The sequence below is a fragment of the Nicotiana attenuata genome, unplaced genomic scaffold (assembly GCF_001879085.1).
Source record: "Nicotiana attenuata strain UT unplaced genomic scaffold, NIATTr2, whole genome shotgun sequence".
NCBI classification, from domain to species: domain Eukaryota; kingdom Viridiplantae; phylum Streptophyta; class Magnoliopsida; order Solanales; family Solanaceae; genus Nicotiana; species Nicotiana attenuata.
In genome coordinates this window covers 281,785-283,576 of record NW_017670281.1, presented here as the reverse complement: position 1 = coordinate 283,576, position 1,792 = coordinate 281,785, and the positions used below count along the sequence as shown (strand labels likewise).

Here is a 1,792-nt window from a genome sequence, read left to right as displayed (position 1 = left end):
CACAACTCTGAATTGCAGTCTGTTTTTCCACTCTTATTTACTCATTCAAAGAAACTATGGCTCGCTCCTTGTGCTTCATGGCATTTGCAGTCTTGGCAATGATGCTTTTTGTTGCCTATGGTTTGTCTCATTAATTTGTTCCTCTAAAATCTAAATAAAAATAAATGGAAATTATGTGAAGTTTAATTCTTGACAAGTTTAATTCTTGTTCTTGCTATGCAGTCGCTTAAGTACATAAGTTTGTATTTTTGTTTTTTAAACAAAAAAGCCTCCTTATAATGGTGTCTGCATATGACTTTATCTGTATATTTTTCTTATCAAAAAATGAATTTAAAGTTATAAATTTCTTATCAGTTTTTCAAGTTAAATTTGTTTGCAAGTTTAACTTATATACTTTGATAGTGTACCAATAGTGTAATATTTCTTTACACTATCAGGTCTCTGTTACATGTGGTAATATTCCACTTTCGTTATTTTTAAAATATGTATGGAGCATTATCTGTATATATCTTTTGGGAGAGACCTAATACTGTAAATTAATACTGTTACTGTAAATTAATATTGTTAGTGTGTACGAGTTAAATACCTCATAAAATTTTAGTTATACTTATAAGTGCTTTTGAATGATTGTAGAGGTGCAAGCTAAGAGTACTTGCAAAGCAGAAAGCAATACATTCGAGGGATTCTGCGTTACCAAACCACCATGCAGAAGAGCTTGTCTCAAGGAGAAATTTACCGATGGAAAATGTAGCAAAATCCTCAGAAGGTGCATTTGCTATAAGCCATGTGTATTTGATGGGAAGATGATCAATACAGGAGCTGAAACTTTAGCCGAGGAAGCAAACACTTTGGCTGAAGCTTTGCTTGAAGAAGAGATGATGGATAACTAATTGGCGATTAGAAGAAATTAAGGATGAAGTGTCACACATAATAAAGTGCTGCCTTTCTTATAAGTGTAGCTAATGTTGTGTTCTTATTGGCTTTTAATAGCCGTTTATTACACTTTAAATAAGTGTGGCACGTCAATCCTTTGTCCATGTGACGACCCAAAGGGTCATCACCGGACTTCTTCCTATTTCCGTGCTTCCGAGGCCTTAAAAACCTCGCTTTTAGTTGCCTCGATTTGCGTGCATAGCCCGGGCGCGAAGCCGGAAAACTTTTATGTTGAAATATGTGAACTTTGTGAAAAATTTGAAGAATTTTGATATTAATATTGCTAAAAATGACTTTGGTCAACATTTTTGGTAAACGGACCCGGACCCGTGATTTGGCGGTCCCAGAGGGTCCGTAGAAAAATATGAGACTCGGGCATATGCCCGGAGTCGAATTCCGAGGTCTAGAGCCCGAGAAATGAATTTTTCTACGAAATTGTTTTTCTGAAATTATTAAGGAAATTGGAAATGAAATTTGATTAAAAGACTGTGGTATCGGGCTCGTATTTTGGTTCCGATGCCCGGTACAAGTCTTAAATATGTGTTAAGCGCTTTCTGTAAAGTTGGTCGAAATCGGACGTCGTTTGACGTGTTTCGGACCTAAATATCTAAAGTTGGAAGTTTATGAAGTTATAATGAAAAATGATGAATTTGGGGCTTGATTCATTGATTTTGCTGTTGTTTTGGCGATTTGATCACTCGAGTAAGTTCGTAAGATGTTATTGAGTTAGTGTGTGTGATTGGTTAGGAGCCCCGAGGGCTCGGGAGTGCTTTCGGAGGTGTTTCGGGATGTTTTGACTTAGGAAAAACATAGCAGAAAATTCTGCTATTTTTGCTCAGTGATTTCCTCTTACGTGATC

The 1,792-nt window shown here is 36.2% G+C and overlaps 1 protein-coding gene across 1 annotated transcript; it reads left to right on the top strand.

Annotated features, from left to right (window-relative positions):
* LOC109237190 (defensin-like protein 1) lies at window positions 1-1,026 on the top strand. The gene is made up of 2 exons (XM_019403460.1): window positions 1-120; window positions 634-1,026. The coding sequence occupies exons 1-2, from the start codon at window positions 57-59 to the stop codon at window positions 888-890; spliced, it is 321 nt and encodes a 106-aa protein (XP_019259005.1). The 5' UTR covers window positions 1-56; the 3' UTR covers window positions 891-1,026.
* The last annotated feature ends 766 nt before the right edge of the window (window positions 1,027-1,792 follow it).

Bases quoted from the DNA above. Each gene is read 5' to 3' on its own strand.
- LOC109237190 (XM_019403460.1), top strand. From the start codon at position 57: ATGGCTCGCTCCTTGTGCTTCATGGCATTTGCAGTCTTGGCAATGATG. The intron at 121-633 runs GTTTGTCTCATT...GAATGATTGTAG, and splicing joins GATGCTTTTTGTTGCCTATG to AGGTGCAAGCTAAGAGTACT.